The 20013-nt window shown below is 40.9% G+C and overlaps 1 protein-coding gene across 6 annotated transcripts in view; it reads left to right on the top strand.

Moving 5' to 3' along the window:
• Positions 1-20013, top strand: part of L3MBTL4 (L3MBTL histone methyl-lysine binding protein 4) — a 462348-nt gene that overhangs the window by 267790 nt on the left and 174545 nt on the right. For all 6 annotated transcript variants that reach the window (XM_054460568.2, XM_054460567.2, XM_054460572.1 and 3 more), the window contains one exon: positions 15311-15413. In XM_054460568.2, the coding sequence (XP_054316543.1) occupies positions 15311-15413 (103 nt within the window). The remainder of the gene's footprint in view (positions 1-15310; positions 15414-20013) is intronic.

Raw genomic sequence — 20013 nt, forward strand, 5'->3', positions numbered from 1 at the left:
ACCCTAAAGATTCTACAAAGAAACCCTTAGACTTAATAAATAAATTCAGTAAAGTTGCAGGATACAAAATCAATATACAAAAGTCAGTTGGGTCTCTATACACTAACAATGAGCTATCCAAATTCCATTTACAATAGCATCAAAAAGAATAAAATGCTTAGGAATAAATTTAACCAAGGAAGTGAAATATCTGCATGCTGAAAACTTTTAAGACATTGAAATAAATTGTAGAAGACAAAAATAAATGGGAAGATATCCCATATTCGTGGACTGGAAGACTTAATGTTAAAATTCATACTACTCAAAACAGTTTACAGATTCAGTGCAATCTGTATCAAAATTCCAATAGCACTTTTCACAGAAATAGAAATAACTGTCTCATGGAGCTACAAAAGACTCCAAGTAGCTTAAGCAGTTTTAAGAAAGAAGAACAAAGCTGGAGACATTACATTCCCTGATTTCAAAGTACAGCACAAAGCTATAGTAATCAAAATAGCATGTTAGTAGCATAAAAAGAGACACATAGACCAGTGAAACAGAAGAAAGCCCAGAAATAAACTCATGTATATGGTCAAGTAATCTTTGACAAAGGCACCAAGAATATATAATAGGGAAGGGAAATCTCTTAAATAAGTGGTTCTGGGAAAACTACATATCCACATGCAGAAGAATGAAATTGGACCCTTGTCTTGCACCATATACAAAAATTAACTTGAAATGGATTAAAGACTTAAATCTAAGATCTGAAACCATAAAACTCCTAGAAGAGAACATAAGGAAAAGCTTTATCAAGACACTGGTTTTGATAGTGAGTTTTTAAATATGACAACAAAAGCAAAAATAAACAAAGACTACATCAAATTATAAAGCTTCTGCACAGCAAAGGAAACAGTCAATAGAATGAAGAAACAACCTAAGGAATGGGAGAAAATAGATACAAACCCGACATCTGATAAAGGGTTTTCTCCATGTATATAAGGAATTCATCTAACTCAATAGCAAAAAACCAAAAACCTGATTAAATAATTAAAAATGGGCAAAGGACCTGAATAGACTTTTTTTCTGAAGAAGTCATACAGATGGACAGCAGGGCCATAGCTATATGAAAAGGTGCTCAGCATCACTAATCGTCAGAGAAATGCAAATCAAAACTACAGTGAGATATCACCTAACACCTGTTAGGATGATCGTTATCAAAAAGACAAAAGATAACAAGAATTGGCCAGGATGTGGAGAAAAGAGAGAACCCTTGTACACTGTTAATGGGAATATAAATTGGTATAGCTGTTATGGAAAAAAATATGGAAGTTCCTTTAAAAATTACAAAACAATGAGATCCAGCAATCCCTCTTTTGGGTATGTATCCAAATGAAATGAAATAAGTATCTCCAAGAGATACCTGTACCTCTATGTTCATTGCGTCATTATTCACAATAGCCAAGATAGGGAATCTACCTAATTGCCCATCAGTGGATGAATGGATAAAGAAAATACGGTATTGTACATACAATGGAATATTTTTCATCCATAAAAAGAAGGAGATCCTGTCATTTGCAATATCATGGATAAACTGGAGTGCTTTATGCTAAGTGAAATAAGCCATGCACATAAAAACAAATACTGTATGATCCTACCTATATGAAATCTAAAAAAGTCTAACTAATAGAAGTGGAGAGCAGAATGATGGTTACCAGCAGCTGAGGGGTAACAGAAATGGAGAAATGTTGGCCAAATGTACAAACTTTAAGTTACAAAATGAACAAGTTCCAGGAATATTATGTACAGCATGGGTGGTGATGTGTTAATTTGATTGTGGTAATCATCACACAATGTATATGTTTATCAAATCACCGTGTTATACATCTTGAATATATATTATCTTTGTCAATTAAATATTTTAAAATTAGGCTGGGCACGGTGGCTCACGTCTGTAATCCCAGCACTTTGGGAGGTCGAGGCAGGTGGATCACCTGAGGTCAGGAGTTGGAGACCTGCCTGACCAACATGGTGAAACCCCGTCTCTACTAAAAATACAAAAAAATTAGCCGTGCCTGGTGGCACGTGCCTGTAATCCCAGCTACTTGAGAGGCTGAGACAGGAGAATTGCTTGAATCTGGGAGGCAGAGGTTGCAGTGAGTCGAGATCGTGCCACTGCACTCCAGCCTGGGCAACAAGAGTGAAAACTCCATCTCAAATATATATATATATATAAAATATATTAAAATTAAAAAAATTAATTGTAGCAGTTGCTTATTGTGTATCATAGCAGAGTCAAAAAAGTACAGATCTGCAAGTTACAAACCTTGAATTTTTGTCCCAAATACCATAATATGACTTATGAGTTGGCACAAATTATGTGGCCACATAAACCTTTATTTTGTTATTTACAAAAATAAGTGGGTGGACTGGGTCAGTGGTTCACAACCTGAATGGGGAACACATAAATGATTCACAAGCTTGCCACTGGAATTCTGATTTTGTGGGATCTGGAAGCTTCAATCTTTAAGTCCCTTCCAGTTCTGTATGCCAGTAAGGGGATCCATTTTCTTCTAGTAGACTCCCAGGCTCTCCTGGTCCTGCTGTGTCTGTGGCCTCTGACCTCGTGGAACCTGGTACTGCTGTAGTCTGTACTGGGATGGCACTCCGTGCGGTCCCTGGCACTGAGGCACTCACTAAGGCATTGGAAAGTTAGAATTTGAATGGTTAGACTGTATCATGGGAGCTTTCTCTCCTTCTCTGAATGGAGTGCCTTTATACCCACGGTGCCAGCGAACATTTTTATTTGCTGATTTGACCAGGCAGCAGGTAGGAAGTCTGGTTTCTTACATCTCCTTGCAAGGAGCTCCCTTGGGGCAGCACTAACACTGAGTGAGGGCTTGTTCTCTCTCAGTTCTACAGTCTAGACAAATTCAAAGCCACCAGTGAATCAACTAGTACAGGGGAGTTGGAGGGAAGGCAATTTGCTCCTTTTACGTTATCGAAGCATCTGTTACAGGCATCAGGTGGAGAATTTTCCTTCCATTTAGAAACTTGGCAATTCTGCCAAGTTTCTAAATGTCAATAATGAAATGTCATTAATTGTAGAGTTAGATTTCAGGCAGAAGCCATGGAGAGAAATGTAATTAGAATTATACATTGTGTAATTGTGTGTATGTGTGTGTGTGTATTCTCAAACAACTCATAACATTTTCTGTTAAGAATGCCCAAAAGCAGCTTACTGGTCATGAGAACTTTTAATATGGCCCTGTTAGGCTAGTTTGAGAAGGGATTATGGACACCATCATTCCCACTTTAGATGTACTTTTCGGGTTACTGGAAAAATGATATAGTCACTCCACTTGGGAGTATGTTTCAATCTTATAGGTAACTTTCATATTTATACATGTTTGGTTATGAGAACATATTTGACATTTCTATCAGCAACTAACGAGCTTGATATTTTTTGTCAGAAAATTGTATGTGACACCATCAATGAAACTAGATGTACTAAATTTCTCTTTTAGTAAAAGAGAGGAAAAACAGTTCAAGGGCTGGGGATGCTCAAAACCAATTCATAAGCTACCTGGATATGCTTATAGCTTTTGATCTGTCTCTTATCTCCCTTTACATGAATAAGTACAATCCTAGGACTTAGGAGTATACAAGTTATCATCCCAGTTTAGTGTCAATTTGCTTAAGGCAATGTGGAGGAAGGGGGAGAGAGAGAGAATGAGTGAATGAATGAGAGAAAGAAAGAGAGAAAGGGGATGGTTTTGCAGCATTTTCACTTAAGTAAAATGGGAATAATTCAATTACATAAACCAGGCACCAAATTAGGTGGGCTTTTTAAAAGGCTGATTTCTCATAAAAGGCTAAAGGAGGTTTAGGGCAAAAGAAAGTTAAAAAGTCCTCTTAGGATGTGGAGAAATAGGAACACTTTTACACTGTTGGTGGGACCATAAACTAGTTCAACCATTGTGGAAGTCAGTGTGGCGATTCCTCAGGGATCTAGAACTAGATATACCATTTGACCCAACCATCCCATTACTGGGTATATACCCAAAGGATTATAAATCATGCTGCTATAAAGACACATGCACACGTATGTTTATTGCGGCACTATTCACAATAGCAAAGACTTGGAACCAACCCAAATGTCCAACAACGATAGACTGGATTAAGAAAATGTGGCACATATACACCATGGAATACTATGCAGCCATAAAAAAAATGATGAGTTCATGTCCTTTGTAGGGACATGGATGAAACTGGAAACCATCATTCTCAGCAAGGTATCGCAAGGACAAAAAACCAAAGACCGCATGTTCTCACTCATAGGTGGGAATTGAACAATGAGAACACATGGACACAGGAAAGGGAACACCACACACCGGGGACTGTTGTGGGGTGGGGGGAGAGGGGAGGGATAGCACTGGGAGATATATCTAATGCTAAATGACGATTTGATGGGTGCAGCACACCAACATGGCACGTGTATACATATGTAACAAGCCTGCACGTTGTGCACATGTACCCTAAAACTTAAAGTATAATAATAATTTTTAAAATTTTTTAAAAAGTCCTCTTAGTTATTTATAATTTCTTTAAGAGACAATTTTTATAAGGGTAAAGTTTAAAAGATAAATATATTTTAATCACTGTCTTATTTATTTCTTAAAAATAATGAAAAAAATGGAACAGGGCTATCTAGTGAAATAGTATTCACATTAAATACTTTTAGGTGCCATTTAACTCTTTAGTTCCTCACAGCAAGTCTAATGTTAGTTAAGGGTAGGCTTAATACAGTTTACTTATATGCAAAACATTTTTTTGTGTATGCCAATAACTCTTAACATTTTTTCTACTCTTAAAATTCTGTGCTTCATGGTTGGGCATGGTGGTTCATGCCTGTAGTCCCAGCGCTCTTGGAGGCTGAAGTGGGAGAATCACTTGATCCCAGGAGGTCAAGACTGTCCTAGGCAACATAGCATGACCCCCCTCACTACAAAATAAGCATAGAAAAATTAGCTGGGCATGGTGGTGTGCAACTGTGGTCCCAGCTACCCAGGAGGCTGAGGCAGAAGGATCATTTGAGCCCAGGAAGTCGATGCTGCAGTGAACCGTGATCGCAGCACTGCAGTCTAGCCTGGGTGATACCAGCCGACAAGTCTCAAAAAAAGAAAAAACAAAATATTATACTTCTACATTGTCTATGTGGACCTCTCACAATTTTACCCCTTCTGTAGATCAACAAAAAGGTCATTCTCCTGATTTTTGAAAGGTTAAAAACTGAGGAATAAAACAATCCAACATTTTACAAAGGCCTATTCTGTAATATAAAAAGAGCCTAGTTTTGTTGTATTTAAGTGGTTGTGGTATAAATACTTTAAAATACTAATGTGACATTTTTGAAGGGGGAGATATCTAAAATTGAATCTACAATTTTCCCTTTCCTCTTTACTGTCATTTTATCCATATATCAGTAAAGCTATATGTGTAACTTCTTCACTTTCTTGTTCCTAATCCTTACAATGGCTCATGCCAATACACAGCCAGATCTCAGATGCTTCGATTGGAGGCTACAGGTCAAATCATTCCATTTTCCATCAAACCTCTGGTCTCCTTGATACTGTACTCATATTTAAATATGAGGTCATCTTTTTCTGGGATCCTCATTTAATTAGCCAATTACCAACTATCTTATTGTCTCTTAATTGAAGTTCAACATATGATAAATGCATTTTACTATATTTTGTTAAGAAAATATTTGCCATTTCTTTATTAAGGAAGTGGTCTTCTGTCTCATTTTAAAGTAATAAGCAAAGGCCAGTACAACATGTTTTTCTTTCTGCCTTAACTGCTCTGAAGCTCTGTCAGATCTGTGAAAGAGACTTTTGGAGTCTGCATTATTTTCTTACTGTGTGATTGTTTCTGAGTGGAAGATAAGTATTATTATTATATCGATTCATCTCTTTCAGGACTTTACCACATTTCTAAACATATCCCTATGTCAGGCAGATGGTTAGATTGCCTTTCTCTACTAATATTGCCATCGTGGTACTTTAAAGATATTTCTAGATTGTCAAGTAAGTATAAATTTGACATTTTTAGGAACCTTTTAAAATTCTTTTGTTGCATTTTCATTTCACAAAATTGTTGTTCTATTTCATTTACATATTATGAAATATGATGTCCTGAAACCCAGGTACAAGCAAACATGGTGTTTGGTTATACCATTTTCTTCTTCTGTTTGAGACACTAATTATTATAGCACAATGGATATTTATTTTCCCTAATTTCATTAGGAGGAGGAGAATAGGTATGATTAACCTATAATTTTAGTTTGAAAGATAATGCTTATTATTTGCATTGTCCAATGTTCAAGGGTAATTATTTCATTAAATCTTCTTAGCAAACTATAATATAAATTTCCTTGGGGTGGCATGGAAAAAAACCAAGATACTAACCTAAACATTTCCAATCCAAAATAAAGATAGCAAAATCTTAATTATTTGAAATGGGAACATGTGCATAATTGAAGTTTGCTTTATTGATTTTTAGTTCACATTTCATACCTTGCTCCCCTGCTCCATTCTCAAGCTCAGCTGTGGAGCTTACTGCCTGTTTCACCGAGAACATAAAAGCTGTCCGTGGAGAAATTTGTCTTCCTTCTGCCATCGAGCCCACCAGCACCCCATCATTTGCACACATAGGTTTTGCCTTCGCCAGGTCTGGGACTGCTGACAGTCCTTGATCGCCCCACTGCCCATCCTCACTGGGATACTGGCCTGTCACCCCGTCCTCACTCAATGACTTTTCCCCACATTTAAACCCCTCCCTACATTATCAAATTTTCCCTGTACTGAAATATTCTCATCATCACTCAAACAAAACAATAATAGAAATACCATTTGGGGCATAAACCCACTTTTTTATAACCACTTTATACAACCTTTTATATAAAAACTTCTTAATAAGTTGTTTAAACTATAGCTTCTGCCTTTTTCCTCTTCCACTTTCCCGTGAACCTCCAACCGACTTGCTCACACCTTTTCACTGAAAGCATTCTTGCCGCAGACCTGGCAGCCCGGCACGTTGCGAAACCCAGCGGCCAGGTGCAGGCTCAACGCTCCCGTGGTCTGCGCGCCTTCTCCGCAGCTTCCTCCTAGCTCTCCGTCTACTCGATGGCTTCCTCTTTCTCAGCTGCCTCGCTCACTCTTTCTTTCTGGTCTCTCCATCTCGGTGTTCCCAGAGTTCAGTCCTCAGACTTCTCTTCTTCGCCATGGGGCTCACCTAGCCCCGGCTGTAAATAGCGGTGTGGGTGCTGCCTGTGTGGGCTCTGAAGGGCTGACTTCAGTTGCAGCCACGATGCAGAGCGCACAGCAGGCCCTTTACGAGGTGCCGGGAGAAGTAAACTGCTCACCGAGCAGCGCGGTAGGTGTGTTCTCACCTATCCCCTCTCCACGCAGTGCTTGCCAGTGTCTCCCAGCCAACCTAGAATAAACAAGAGACTCTTTGGCCCACGCAGTCTCATCTCCCGCCACCCTTCCCCTCACCCAGGCCTTCTGGCTGTTGTCCCAGCATGTCCCGTGCTCTCACTTCAAGTAGGATTCTGCTCAAATATCAGCACTCCTTCCCTGCCTCCCCGTCTTAAAAATCTCCGCATGTCCCCCACTCACTTTCTCTTCCTTACCCCACTTCATGTATCTGCCTAGCACCATCACTCTGACTTGCTGTCATGCTTCTTATCTGATGGCTTATTCCATCTTTGGCACCAGAAGGTAAGCTCCCGGGGGCAGGGCCTTTCTCTGGTTTGCCGCCATATCCCTAGCAAAGGGAACAGCGGCATCTAATAAACCGGCAGTATCTCTTTAATTGAATGGATAACCCTCAGTAATTAATTTTATGTTAAAAATAAGAAAAAATAAAATCTTAACTTGACTGTTATCTGTGACATTTAAATCTATTTCCCTTTTCAAAGAAGCAGTGTTTGTACATCTTCTAGTGGATATTATCACCCAATGCTAATGTCATTTCTCTGTTACAAAAAAAAAAATACTTGCTAAATGAATCAGGTTGAATCAAGTACTGTTTCAGCAGTGAGTAATTAGTATTGAAATAAAGATAGGAATGCTCCTGATTCTTCTTCTTCTTTTTTTTTTTTGATGCTGGCCAACATCAATCCATAACTCATCTATATATTTAAATGAGTAGACCATCTTAATTTGCTTCAGGGTCAGCATTATCACTGTGCTATGGGCGTCTGTATACCAAATAAAATTACAGTTCTGAGAAGAAAGTACATTCTTAGAAGGAGGAGGATGTTCTCAGTCTGTAACCCATTTTAGGTATAATAATAAGCGTTTTCATTTACATCACCCAGAGTCACCAATTTGGGCCATTTTGGAGTAAGAAAAGACAGTTCCCTTTTTCATTTTCTAGAGATAAGTACAATCTCTTTTATTTCTTGATTTTTGCCTTGATCTCTTACATCATCTTTACATGACAATATGTCTGAAATCCATATGCAACTTGAGTGTTTTCAATTGCTTGATTTCACAAAAGAAAAATCAAAATAAAATTGCTGTTTTATCCTGGAAATTTTTATCGGCAAGTAACACAAAAATTAAACCACAGAGTTTAATCAAAGAGAGGGTTATTTTTCTTGCAGGACAGATCACTGGTGTAACAGGTCCAAGGATGGCAGTGTTGTGGGCCCAGGCTCTTTCTTCCTTTTTTCTCTTCTTCCCTCAACACCTTTGCATTTGTCTCTGTGCTTATCATCTCACGAGCGTTTACATCTGCATTCCAGGGAGTTCAAAGATGGGGGAAACAGGCAAAGCAGCACCAGTCTCATCTTCGCACTTTTAACAGGACAGAAAAGCATTTGTCTTTACAGTGCCTTTCCCTTCGGTCCTGTTATCCAGGACAGTTTCAAGTGACCATGACCAGATTTAAGAGAGGCTGGGAAAGAGGATGTGTGTAGCTGGGCACATTGTTGCCCTGAGCAAAATCAGAGTTTGGTTGGCAAGGAAAGAGGGCTGCGTGTAGTAACCATGCATTCTGTGTGAATGGGGAATCCCATGAGGACATCTTACAATAGTATCATGTTAGGGTAAAGCATTATTCATTATTCAGATAATTCCTAGTTTACAAGCATATTTTCTTTCCTTTTTGTCCTTTCCTAAAGAACCTTGCCATTAGATTTACTCCTGCCTGAGTAAAAGTTTTCATAGAAGACTTGCAATGAATTAGGAGTTATTCATGCTGCTTGATATAGCAAGTAGCTCATGGTATTTAGAAACAGAAGATCAGAGAGGGATTTCAGACAAGCTGAGCTCTGAAATGAGAATAAAATAGTGATGATCTCACAGCATTGTGATAAAATAATGCTTCCAGGTATTAATTGCTGCTGTCTTTTTTTTTTTTTTGGAGATGGAGTCTCACTCTGTTGCCCAGGCTGGAGTGCAGTGGCATGATCTCGGCTCACTGCAAGCTCCACCTCCCAGGTTCATGCCATTCTCCTGCCTCAGCATCTCGAGTAGTGGGACTACAGGGCCTGCCACCATGCCCAGCTAATTTTTTGTATTTTTAGTAGAGACGGGGTTTCACCGTGTTAGCCAGGATGGTCTCAATCTCCTGACCTTGTGATCTGCCCGCCTCGGCCTCCCCAAAGTGCTGGGATTACAGGCGTGAGCCACTGCGCCCAGCTGTTGCTGTGCTTATTATCATTTTCCCACTCATAAAACATGCTTATTGAGTATCTATTACCTGCCACTCACTGTTCTAGTAGGTGCTGGGTATACAGTGGTAGACAAGTTAGATAAGGTACATGTCCTCACTCTAGTGAAGGGAGACAGGTGATAGAAGCAGATAAACTACAAAACTAATTTCAGGAAAAGTGGTAAAAATAAGACAAGAATGGGTAATATGGTCAGGGATGCTCTTTCTGAAAAAGTGATTTAGAGCTGAGAACATTTCTTCTTGAGACCTAATTGTCTAAATATCCAAATTATAGTAAGCTATTCTTGGCAAAAATATGATTAGTTTCTGAACAAAAACATTCATTTGATGGTAGGTTTCCTTTATCTTAGAGCAATAATGTGAACTGTTGCAGAATTTGCAGGTTTCTTTTCCCCAGTGGATGGCTCCTTGTCTCATTTGCCATTGATTCAACCTATTATGCTTCATCATACAAAATTTAATGAGGAAATTGCGAGGTCTCATGCATTTTTATTTCCTGTTCTTCTCGACTCTTTCTTTGTTATGTCTTTTGCTGCAGTTCTTGATGCGATGGCTCTTTTCCCCTAGTTGAGGTCATGCCTTTCCTTCCAGCTCTACCTGGGAGAGAATGATGGTACCTATCAGGGATATGGAGATAAATATGCATGGATAAATATTAAAAACATCAGTTTAAACCTTAATTTAATAAAGTACATTAAAATAATGCTGAAAACAATATTAAGTAGCATTCATTGAAAGGTCACTGTGTGTGTAGGATGTTGTCCACACAGAGTTCCATCTGGGTTAGCTGATGGAGAGTATTTTTTGTTTTTTTAATTTGTGAGTTTAATATTCCAGACCTTTGTAATGATAGCTTGCATAGTATATTGTGAGATGCAGTTTAGAGAAAACTGTTTATATACTATATGTTTCTTTTCTGTTAGATCCTTTTATTTATGGAATGACACAAGCATATTTCTTAATGAAGGATTTGTTTACAATTTTTTTTTTTTTGAGATACAGTCTCACTGTCTCCCAGACTGGTTGAACTCCTGGGCTCAAGAGATCCTCCCATTTTAGCCTTCAGAGTAGCTAGGACTATAGGTACAGGCCACCATGCCCAAATAACTTTTAAATTTTTTTTTTTTAGAAATAAGGTCTATGTTACCCAGGCAGGTTTCAAATTCCTGACCTCAAGAGATCCTCCCACCTCAAACTCCCAAAGTTCTGGGATTACATGCGTGGGCCACCATGCCTATCCTGTTTACAGTTTTCAAACATCACTTCCTCTGATTTGTTTAAAAGCTGTTTTTTTTTAAAAAGCTGTTTCCAAAAGCTGGCTTTCAATAGGGTAGCTCTATTTTTCTTTATTTATGCCTCAATGTGTTTCACAAAGTCATAAGAACGTTAAGATGTGCTTAAGACATACTTTCAGTAAATGTAATGAAAATATATTTGAGGCTTAAATATTTGTTTTAATATCACTACACGTTGGGACCTAAACTCAGTCAGTATTTCCATGCAACCTAATTTCACTATAATGCAAATTTGCTGTTTATATATAAGCTGCTTTTCTGAACTATGAGTGTCTCTCAAAGGAAGAATTGTGGAACACTCACCTATTCCACAAACACTGAGCACTAACTATGTGTCAGGCTAGATACTGGTGACACAATGGTGAACTAGACTCATGACTGTAGCTTATAGTCTAATAAGAGAGATAGACATTAAACAAATAATTATTTACTTTGTAATTGAGGTAGGTGCTATATAAAATGGGGATGTAACCTCCTCTCAGAAGTTAGCATGAGGAAGTGAAATATAAGCCAAGATGTGAAAGATAATAAGAAGTTATCCAAGGGGACACAGTGGAATGTTCTTGCCAGCATGGAAATGCCCTGAAGTATGAAAGAACCTGGCAGGTTCAAGGAGTAGGAGGAGGCCAGCATGGATGCAGAATCCTGAATGAGGAGAAAAATCAAGTCCAATCATAAATCAGATAGGCCAGGTTAAAAATTTGAGGTTCATCCTAACAGCAATGAGAAGCCATTGAAATGTGCTAAGAGAGAAGTGATATGATTCTATCTGTGATTTGAAAAGATTGCTCTGCTTGCAAGATGGAAAATAGATTAGGAAGAGTGAGGAATGGCTATTGCAATTCTTCAAGAAGGAGGATGGCTTTGGGTTAGGCCAGTCATAGTAGTGATGAAGATAAGTTGGTAGGTAAAAGAAATATTTGAAAAATTGAGGACTGATTGATAGGGTGACATGAAATGAGGGAGAGGTGATGTGAAGGATCCAGGAAGAATGATGTCAAGGATCCAGGCTCCTGGTTGGAGGGTAACGCAGTCACAGAGATGAGCTGCCCTACAGGAAAAGAAGGCTAGGGGGACAAGACGGCAGGTTCGGTCTGAACATGTTGACTTTGAAATGACTTTAAGAAATAACTACGGAGACATCAAGTGGAAAGGTGGATACATTGGTCCGGAACTTCAAGAATGCCTGGGCTGTAGACTGTGAGCATCTGTAGCATGCAGTTGGTAAATGAAGCCATAGAAATGTATGGCCCAGGAGCAAACCTTGAGGATGTTGCCTGACATTTCAGGTTGACTAGAGGAGGAAATGCTGGCAAAGGAGATTACAAAAGAATCCTCATATGCAGAAGGAAAACTGTCGGGGTGTGATGTCACCAAACCCAGTGGACAACAGCAATTCCAGAAGGAGACTGCGAACTATATATTGAACTACATCCTGTAGCATATAGTACAGTATGTAGTTTCAGTAAATACTTACTCTGCAAGCACTTACTGAGCACATAGTTAGTGCTTAGTAAGTTCTTGTGGAATAGGTGAGTATTCCATAGTTCTTCCTTTCAGAGGCACTCATAGTCTAGAAAAGAAGCTTATATATAAACCATAAATTTGCATTACAGTGTAATTAGATTTCATGAAAATACTGACTGAGTCTAGGTCCCAGTGTGTGGTGATATTAAAACAAATGTGCCTCAGGAAAGGAGCCCTGAGGAGAAGGAGATAATTACTTTGAGAGGTTTGCTCTGAACAAGAAGCAGGAAACAGCAGCTAAGGGGGGATGTGGGATCCAAGTAGAGTAGTAAGCTTTTGTTTTCTCTTTTGTCTTTGTTTTTATGATGGGGAAACTGGAGTATGTTTAAATGTTGGTCAATAGTCAAGGAGTGATTAAAATACCCCATAGCTTACAGATCCTGGAGAATGGGAGGTGATGAGATCAAGCACAGATGGTGAGGGATTTGCTTTGGAGAGGGGACAGTGTGCCCCACACTGCAGTGGAAAGGAAGGGGGGGAAGTGCTGGGCAGGCGGTTAGGAGGCGCTCTACTCTGTCCACAGGCTCCTGGTCCTCAGTTAGCAGGGCTGAGGGTGCAGGCCAGTGGCAGTGTGGGAGACCGGTGTTTTGATAACACCTCGTCTGCACGATGTGCATTTTTTTCCCAGGAGAACTTAGTTATGCAAAACATAGAGCAGCAGGTTGTTTCGGGCAATCCATGGTTGGCTCTTTCCCACCTCTGCGCCACAGCCAGATGTGATTAAAAAGTCAGAGAGCAAGGGAGTTTAAGTTCCTTGCAACAGAGGGTCAAATAACAGTTGATAGAATCTAAGTTAGACAAGGGAAGTGGGTTATGGCCCCTCAGAAGGGGTTGAGGAAGAGAAGAAGGGAAATCAGTGTCCTGGAACCTCCATTGACATTGAAAACATCAGCAGCAGTTGGGCACCTGATCACGCAGTATGGGATGATATGATTTTGTGGTCAGGTGGGGTTTTAGAAGCAAAGCCATTTTGGGTGATGACAAGACCCAGAAGGTTTTGTTTGTGTGGCCCAGATGGGTTGGGGGCCACTGGCTCGAGGAAGTGACTGATGTGCTGGGGTGGCAGAGTGGCAGGATGAGCACGTGGGGCCTGAGTGTGCCTGAGCAATTGCCAGAGTTGGGACAGAGCAGAACATGGAGAGCCAGTGCCAAAGTCTTCCCTGAGTGATGTGGAAACAGTGGGAAGATGGTGGAAGCCCAAGGCATCAGACTCAGAAGAGGAGCCTCAGAGGTGTGGCCCTGAGGAGGCACAGAGAGGAAGACGGGCCCTGACTTCCCTGCCTCTCTGGAGGCTTGTGACCCCTGCGGAGGGCTGTGGGGAAGCCATGTCTTCAGCCCCATGAAACGAGGGCTGGGAAATGGGGAATATTGAGATGAGGAGGAGGAAGTAGGGAATTTGTTGAACAGGAAATGGAAGTCTGAGAGCTGGGAGGGGAGAAGGAAAGTGTGGGATTGTCAGGGAAGTAAGGCCCAGAACAGCAGGAGCTATGGGATGGGACATTCCAGGAACTGATATGTGTGAGTGTGCATGTGAGTGTGTGCACATGTGTATATGTGTGTGTGTATGCATGTGTGTTTAGGGGGCGGAGAATACTGAGGAAGATCACAGAACAGGGCATGGAGGTTTTGCTACTGATAATATTGAGATGTAGACTGCCTCTTGGGCTTGACAGAATACTTGGCATGGTTAGAGTACAGTGCAGGGCAATGCAGTACAGTACGGTATATAGTACAATATAGCATGGTGTAGCATACAGTATGGTGTAGCATAGAGTACAGTATATAATACACTGTAGCTTAGAGTACAGTGTAGTATATAGCATAGTATATAGTACAGTGTAGCATATAGTATGGTGTAGTGTATGGTACAGTATAGTGTATGATGTAGCATATAGTACAGTGTAGCATATAGTACTGCATAGCATATGGTACAGTAGAGCAGTAGTATAGAGTAGCATAATGTCAGTTCTTTCTTTGTCTAGCTTTGAAAACCACTTGAGTAAGTGTGCTGTGGGGCCATGTTTGCCATCTTCAGTACGCCTCGTTTGCTGGCCTGGTTCCTGTCCAGTATTCTAAGATCCTTGCTGTGGTTGAGTGGAGGTTTCACTGAGGACCAGAAAGCAGATTTTACATCCTCGCATTCTCAGCTCGTGGCTGTATTGCCTTTGCCATTATTAATCTCTGAAGGAAATAAGTGAATGTTCTCATATCTATTTTTAAAAATTTCTCACTCCTGTAATCCTAGCACTTTGGGAGGCCGAGGTGGGCAGATTGCCTGAGGTCAGGAGTTCGAGACCAGCCTGGCCAATGTGGTGAAACCCTGTCTCTACCAAAAATACAAAAATTAGCTGGGCGTGGTGGTGCACACCTGTAATTTCAGCTACTCAGGAGGCTGAGGCAGGAGAATTGCTTGAACCCGGGAGGCAGAGGTTGCAGTGAGCCGAGGTGTGCCACTGCATTCCAGCCTGGGCGACAGAGCGAGACTTAGTCTCAAAAATAAAAAAAAATTTCTTCAGTGCCTATTCATTTATTCATTTTCCTCTCTCTCTGATATGGGTTGTGCTGTTGGTGTTATTTATCACAGCACTGGTACTTTCTGCTAAATAATTTAATATTAATAATACATCGTAAGTCACCTGTAAGGGATTTTTGGTGATGGTTTGTTTTTAATTTGTAAAGTCTTAATTAGCATCATTTACATATTTCAGATTTGCAGTCTTCTTTAATGAGGGTGTTTTCAAGGCATGTTCTTTTACTTCCTGAAGGAACGAATGACCTGAAGATCCTTCCAGGTCAAGCTGTCTGTCCTACTCCCGGGTGCCGAGGAATAGGCCATATCCGTGGTCCACGTTATTCGGGACATCACAGGTAACATTTTTCTTATTTAAGTTATTTCCTGGATGAATGGAAACATTCTGCAGATTAGTAGCTACATGGAGCATCATAAATGAGTCTCATGGAGTCAGCTGCCCCTGTGACACTCACACCTCTGTGTTGCTGAGGCCTTTCCTTGACATTTTCCTCTGCCTGCCAACTCTGCCCTTCTAGAACCTTCTTGGAATTATGAGGCATTTCCCAGACCCACTTCATGTCCTAGAATCTCTGTTTTCTAACAATTTTCCTACCAAATGCATACTGTCATCATACACACCCACCACCCTGTCCTGAGACTTGCTTTCTTCTAGAGAAATTCCAGAGCCTCTTGCCTTTTCTACTCATTTTCTATTTCTTGCCTCTATTTCTTTTTCTCTCTTTCTTATTCATTTGGAGTTAATTCTATAAAAGAATAGAAAACTAGTGTGAAGTTATGTTGTAGAATATGCCCATGTTTTCATTATTTGACAATATCCATATGAACAGATGTTGCTTTTAAAGAAAAATAATACAAATAAATATGTAAGCCTTTGCTTCTTTATCTATCCTCATCAACTGGCAAATAATGTATAGATAAATTATTTATATTGGTGATCTAGAAACAATATATAAATTAAGACTGAAAGAATTAATGTCAAATTTGTTCAAATACACAAATATATAAACAAACATCATAGAAAAGTTTATTGTAAAGAGAAAAGAATAAGACATATAATACATGAAGCAAGAAAAAATTAGTTTGAATAAAGGATCTAAGCGTAATACAGGAAGTCCATGCTTTATCAGGCAATTCTGGAAACTAGTGCCTAAAACATTTTTAACTGAATAAAAGGAAATGCCACCGTAATAGTGATAAGCACTCCCAAATCACATACATGAATATAAATTGGATATGCGTAAATCTATTAACACTTAAAAGAAAAAATATAGCATTCATAAAAAAAGAAAGACATGAAGACTGCTTGGTGACTTGTGAAAATCTGTGGGACTCAGATTGTGAATGTGGAGCTGGACCTGGAGGAGACGTCTTAGTGCTAGCAGTGTCAAGTCTGTACGGGTCTGCAGCAACTCAATTCTTGCCTCCTCAGAGGAAAGAATTTGTCCCAGGGGCATAAGACAGAGTGAGAGACCAAAGCAAATTTTTGAGCAAGAGTGAAATTTTATTAAAAAGTTTTAGAGCAGGAGCAAAAGGAAGTAAAGTGCACTTGGAAGAGGGCCAGGAGGGCAACTTGAGAAAGTCAAGTGAGCCATTTAGGCCTTGCCTTGGGGTTTTTATACATTGGCATAATTCCAGGGGCTGCATTTCTTCTGCCCTTGTTACTGGTGGAGGGTGTCCAGGTTCTTGGTGTCTGGCACAAAGAAATGGACAAAACACACAAACAAAGCAAGGAAAGAATGAAGCAATGAAAGCAGAGATTTATTGAAAATGGAAGTACACTCTGTAGAGTGGGAGCACGCCCAAGCACAGTGGCTCAAGATCCCCATTACAGAATTTTTAGGGGGGGCTAAATACCCTCTAAAGGTTTCCCATTGGTTACTTGGTGTGCACTCTATGTAGATGAAGTAGTGGGCTATAATTAATCTGATTGGTTGTGGAAAGCAACCAATCAGAGGCTGAAGTGAAGTTGCAAAGTTACACTCCTATGCAAACATCTGATTGGTTGCTGTCCACAATTGGTTGCTGTCTACAATCAATCAGAGATACTTCCAATTTTCCATCTGTCATGCAGAAAAGCAGGGGGTGGGGGGTGCAAAGGGAGTAGCTTCTGGTCCTTTGGTTACTTGAGTGTGGAAAGTTGGGGGTTTTCTTTTCGTTTAGTTCTAGGAAGTCAGTGTGAATTGGCCTTAGGTTCCCTGCCTCTAGACCCTATTCTCTTGAGTCACCCTGATTCTTCCTTGGAGTGGACTGTCCACATGTGCAGTGGCCTGCCGGCACTTGGGAGGGGCCATGATATGGGTTGGCTGTATCCTCACTCAAATCTCAACTTGAATTGTATCTCCCAGAATTCCCACATGTTGTGGGAGGGACCCAGAGGGAGGTAATTGAATCATGGGGCCCGGTATTTCCCGTGCTATTCTTGTGATAGTGAATAAGTCTCACGAGATCTGATGGGTTTATCAGGGGTTTCCACCTTTGCTTCTTCCTCATTTTCCCTTGCTGCCACCATGTAAGATGTGCCTTTCACCTCCCACCATGATTCTGAGGCTTCCCCAGCCATGTGGAACTGTAAGTCCAATTAAACCTCTTTTTCCTTCCCAGTCCCCTGTATGTCTTTATCAGCACTGTGAAAACAGAATAATACAGTACAATTGATACCATTAGAGTGGGGCACTGCTGAAAAGGTACAAGCAAATGTGGAAACAACTTTGGAACTATGTAAAGGGCAGAGGTTGGAACAGTTTGGAGGGCTCAGAAGAAGACAGGAAAATGTGGTAAAGTTTAGAACCTCCCAGAGACTTGTTGAATGGCTTTGACAAAAATGCTGATAGTGATATGAACAATAAGGCTGAGGCGGTCTCAGATGGAGATGAGGAACTTGTTGGGAACTGGAGCAAAGGAGACTCTTGTTATGTTTTAGCAAAGAGACTGGCAGCATTTTGCCCCTGCCCTAGAGATTTGTGGAACTTTGAACTTGAGAAAGATGATTTAGGGTATCTGGTGGAAGAAATTTCTAAGCAGCAAAGCATTCAAAAGTTGACTTGGGTACTGTTAAAAGCATTCCATTTTAAAAGGAAAACAGAGCATAAAAGTTCAGAAAATTTGCAGCCTGATGATGCAGTAGAAAAGAAAAACCCATTTTTTGAGGAGAAATTCAAGCTGGCTGCAGAAATTTGCATAAGTAGCAAGAAGCCTAATGATAATCTCCAAGACCATGGGGAAAATGTCTCCAGGCCATGTCAGAGACCTTTATGGCACCCTCTCCCATCACAGGCCTGGAGGCCCAGGAAGAAAAAGTGATTTTGTGGGTTGGGCCCAGGGTCCCCGAGCTGTGTGCAGCCTAGAGTCTTGGTACCCTGTGTTCCAGCTGCTCCAGCTGTGGCTGAAAGGGGCCAACATAAAGCTTGGGCTATGGCTTCAGAGGGTGGAAGCCTTGGCAGCTTCCACATGGTGTTGAGCCTGTGGGTGCATGGAAGTCAAGATTGAGGTTTGGGAACCTCCACCTAGATTTAAGAAGATGTATGGAAACGCCTGGACGCCCAGACAAAAGTTTGCTGCAGGGGCAGGGATCTCATGGAGAACCTCTGCTAGGGCAGTGTGGAAGGGAAATGTGGGGTCAGAGCCCCCACACAGAGTCCCTACTGGGGCACTGCCTAGTGGAGCTGTGAGAAGAGGGCCTCTGTCCTCCAGACCCCAGAATGGTAATCTACTGACAGCTTGTACCATGCACCTGGAAAAGCTGCAGGCACTCAACACCAGCCCATGAAAGCAGCCAGGAGGGAGGCTGTACCCTGCAAAGCCACAGGGGTGGAGCTGCCCAAGACCATAGGAACCCACCTGTTGCATCAGCATGGCTTGGATGTGAGACCTGGAGTCAAAGGAGATCATTTAAGAGCTTTAAAATTTGACTGCCCTGCTGGATTTCAGACTTGCATGGGCCCTGTAACCCCTTTGTTTTGGCCAATTTCTCCCATTTGGGACAGCTGTATTTACTCAGTACCTGTACCCCCATTGTATCTAGGAAGTAACTAGCTTGCTTTTGATTTTACAGGCTCATAGGCAGAAGGGACTTGCTGTGTCTCAGATGAGACTTTGGACTGTGGACTTGGGTTAATGCTGAAATGAGTTAAGACTTTGGGGAACTGTTGGGAAGGCATGATTGGTTTTGAAATGTGAGGACCTGAGATTTGGAGGGGCCAGGGGTGGAATGATATGGTTTGGCTATGTCCCCTCTGAAATCTCAACTTGAATTGTATCTCTCAGAATTCCTGAGTGTTGTGGGAAGGACCCAGGGAGAAGTAATTGAATCATGGGGGCAGGTCTTTCCCATGCTATTCTTGTGATAGTGAACAAGTCTCACGATATCTGATGGGTTTATCAGGGGTTTCTGCTTTTGCTTCTTCCTCATTTTCTCTTGCTCCCACCATGTAAGAAGTGCCTTTCACCCTCTGCCATGAGTATGAGGCCTCATGAGTATGAGACTGGGAAGGAAAAAGAGGTTTAGTTGGACTTGCAGTTCCACATGGCTGGGGAGGCCTCATACTCATGGCAGAGGGTGAAAGGCACTTCTTACATGGTGGGAGCAAGAGAAAATGAGGAAGAAGCAAAAGCAGAAACCCCTGATAAACCCATCAGATATCGTGAGACTTGTTCACTATCACAAGAACAGCATGGGAAAGACCTGCGCAGGGCTGCTGGGGTGATGAATTCTATCAGCTCTTCTCCAGTTCCAGACCTCATGATTAGAGAGCACTCAAGTAAGAGCAAGGTCTCCAAAAGCTTCATGATTCCAGGGTCTCAGAAACGAAAATGAAAGGCAATGAGTACCTGCAGCTAGCATCTATCTAGAATGGAGAAGACAAAAATTAGAGAACTGGATGTTTCTTGACCTTGCGTTTTATAAAGAGGAGTTATAAAGCATGTAAACCATCAGGT

This window comes from Pongo pygmaeus, chromosome 17 (genome assembly GCF_028885625.2).
Source record: "Pongo pygmaeus isolate AG05252 chromosome 17, NHGRI_mPonPyg2-v2.0_pri, whole genome shotgun sequence".
In the NCBI taxonomy this organism is placed as follows: Eukaryota; Metazoa; Chordata; class Mammalia; order Primates; family Hominidae; genus Pongo; species Pongo pygmaeus.